General features: G+C 36.4%; 1 protein-coding gene across 1 annotated transcript in view; it reads right to left on the bottom strand.

Moving 5' to 3' along the window:
• kcnj10b (potassium inwardly rectifying channel subfamily J member 10b) overlaps window positions 1-2,935 on the bottom strand; it is a 13,377-nt gene that overhangs the window by 2,768 nt on the left and 7,674 nt on the right. Inside the window, exons 3-5 of the mRNA XM_016479821.1 lie at window positions 1,890-2,101; window positions 809-940; window positions 108-285 (exon numbers count right to left, since the gene is read on the bottom strand). Of these exons, the coding sequence (XP_016335307.1) occupies window positions 108-285; window positions 809-940; window positions 1,890-2,101 (522 nt within the window). The remainder of the gene's footprint in view (window positions 1-107; window positions 286-808; window positions 941-1,889; window positions 2,102-2,935) is intronic.

Below are 2,935 nucleotides of genomic sequence, written 5' to 3'. Positions count from 1 at the left end.
TGGTAGACCTGACTGGTCTGAACTCATGCACGTCAGTTTTTGAGTTAATGAAAACTTTATTGGTGGGTAAACTTTGCTGTAAACTGAGGATTGTGGCAGGCTCGGACCCTTGTCGGCCCATCTGCGCAGCGGGCTCTGCTCGTCGATGAAGTGGTAGAAGGTGAGCGGGAGGATGAGGAAGGGGCTCTCGCTGGCCGTGTCCACGCTGAAGGTCACGTTCTTCTGGTCCAAACGCACCGTCTCGCCCTCCTTCGGGACGCACGGCTGTAAAAGCTTCCCAGTCACCTGAAAAAATCACATTAATTGCATTTGTCCTCAAAGAACTCGCAATATTTCACTGCCAAAACATAGTGTCTACATGAGCACATTTCCATGTACAATGTTTAGTGATAGTTGTTCATGAGTCCCTTGTTTGTCCTGAACAGTTAAATGTTCTGCTGTTCTTCAGAAAAATCCTTCAGGTCCCATACATTCTTTGGTTTTCCAGCATTTTTTGTGTATTAATGACTTTATGATTTTGAGATGCATCTTTTCACACTGAGGACAACTGAGGGACTCACTTTTGAACAGAATGGAGATGTGTACACTTTTCTTATTTTGCCTAAATATCATATTTTTTTCATTTAGTACTGCCCTTCAGAGGCTACAGTGGATAGTTACATGTTTCCCAGAAGGCAAAATAAGTTAAATTTACCCTGATCTTCAAATTCAAAAAGTGTCATTTTCTTCTGTGTGACAAATCGATAGATAAATAAATAAATCATTAACTGGCGTCCTTGTTAAAGTGATAATTCTCTCCTCCGGTTACCTGGCAGCCCAGCAGCAGACTCTTGCGCATGTTGGCGACTCGTATCATGAGACTCGGTCGACCGTCGTGATTAGCTATCACAGCATGCTGACTGAACCGAATCGTCCCGCCACGCTTCTTCGGCCGAGCCACCTGAGACAGAGAGAAGAACAAACGTGTCTGGGTCATATTTCACCCCGAAATATAGATACTTAAATCATAAAAACATTTAAAAATGTATTGCAGTAATAAAACACTGATGAGAATCAGTATTGAGAAAAGGAATTACAAAAATCTCTGGAGTAAAACATTTGGATGCATGAAAATAATGAGAATTTGGGATTAATTCTGACGAGCTGCATCACTGTGTGGTATGGTGCCTGCAACGCATCCTGCCGCAAGACACTTCAGCGCATAGTGAGAGCAGCTGAGAAGATCGTTGGTGCCTCTCTCCCCTCCCTCCAGGACATTTACAACACCCGTCTCACCCGCAAAGCCCTCTGCATTGCAGGTGATCCCACCCACCCGACACACAGCTTCTTCAGTCTGCTGCCATCAGGGAGGAGACTGCGGAGTCTCCAGGCCAGGACCAGCAGACTGAAGGACAGCTTCATCCATCAGGCTGTCAGGAAGCTGAACTCCCTCCCGACCTTGCCCCCCCTCCCCTCTTGTATGTGCTGTACATGTGGAAGAATTGACAATAAAGCAGACTTGACTTGACTTGACTAACATATATCATAATTGAATTTCATAATTTAATTTGTGTCATAATTGATACATTTAGCAACATTAACACTGTTATTTTCCTGTTCATGTCAGTGAAGCTGCTTTGTATAAAATGCTGTATAAATCAACGTGACTTGAATTAACTGTTTAAACAATAATATGTATTTGTTACTTTAACATACAACTTATTATTTTATTTTATTTTATTTTATTTTATTTTATTTTATTTTATTTTATTTTATTTTATTTTATTTTATTTTATTTTATTTTATTTTATTTTATTTTATTTTATTTTATTTTGCTTTGCTTTACTTTACTTTGAAGCATAATGTGACCTGCATGTTTTCTGTGTTCAGGTGAGTAAATGAATGCGCACCTTGGCAAGGAAGGTTCCAGTGATGAAGATCTCCATGGCGGTGGTGATGAGGAGCTGGATGATGAGCAGGACGATGGCAGATGGACATTCCTCCGTGATGCAGCGGTATCCGTATCCGATGGTGGTCTGAGTCTCCAGCGAGAAGAGAAAGGCCGCGGTCAGCGTTTGCATCTGCATCACACACACACTGTGGTTTGCTGGAGGATCAAACTCTACGGAAGAAACACATACATCAGACACAAACTGATGAATACAAACAAGCACATGGATGTAATAGGGGTTTTATTTTATTGAATGGACTCTGGCTTACTGTATCACAGAAAAACAATATTTATAATAACAAATCTTTTCATTATTGAGTTTATAAGGTTAAAACAACTTTACATGTAGCAAAAAAATTTTATTAAATGAATTCTTATTTAATTTACTTATTTAATACAGCGTTATTTAATCATTTCATTATTAATTTGAATTATTTCATATTTACTTATAATCACCATTTCTTTTTTTGTCCTTTATCTTTCATTTATATGCATCCTATATTCTGAGGCAACATTTTATTGCTCAGAAATGTCACTTTTAAAGCTTCGACTTAATGGAAGCAACCTGGTCTCCTAAAAATTTGTTAGAAAAAAAACATTAGAAAAAAAAATTCATTCTGATGAAAGATTAGGCCAAAATAAACATTATTTCTTTATAATAACATGTATGGAATATTAGTGCTGTTATTGTTAACTAGAATTAAAATTAAAACTATAAATAGAAAATTTTTGTTAATTGAAATAAAATAAATGTTAACTGAAATAATATAAAATATTAAAAAATTACTTATTTTATATCAGTTAATAAATAAAATATAAAATAAAATAAAAAAATGACAAAAAAAAACAACAAAATTACTAAAACTTTAACAAATGATAATATAAAAAAAGAATAATTCCAAATACTAATAAAAACTGGAATATTCTAAAATAACTCCAGGAACACGAATAAGTCCAGGAACATGAATTAAAGGGGTCATATGATGCGATTTCAAGTTTTCCTTT

Source organism: Sinocyclocheilus anshuiensis, unplaced genomic scaffold (assembly GCF_001515605.1).
Source record: "Sinocyclocheilus anshuiensis isolate Anshui unplaced genomic scaffold, SAMN03320099.WGS_v1.1 scaffold3306, whole genome shotgun sequence".
Classification (NCBI taxonomy): domain Eukaryota; kingdom Metazoa; phylum Chordata; class Actinopteri; order Cypriniformes; family Cyprinidae; genus Sinocyclocheilus; species Sinocyclocheilus anshuiensis.
The sequence above is the reverse complement of the archived record's forward strand: the minus strand, read 5'-3'. Positions and strand labels throughout refer to the sequence as shown.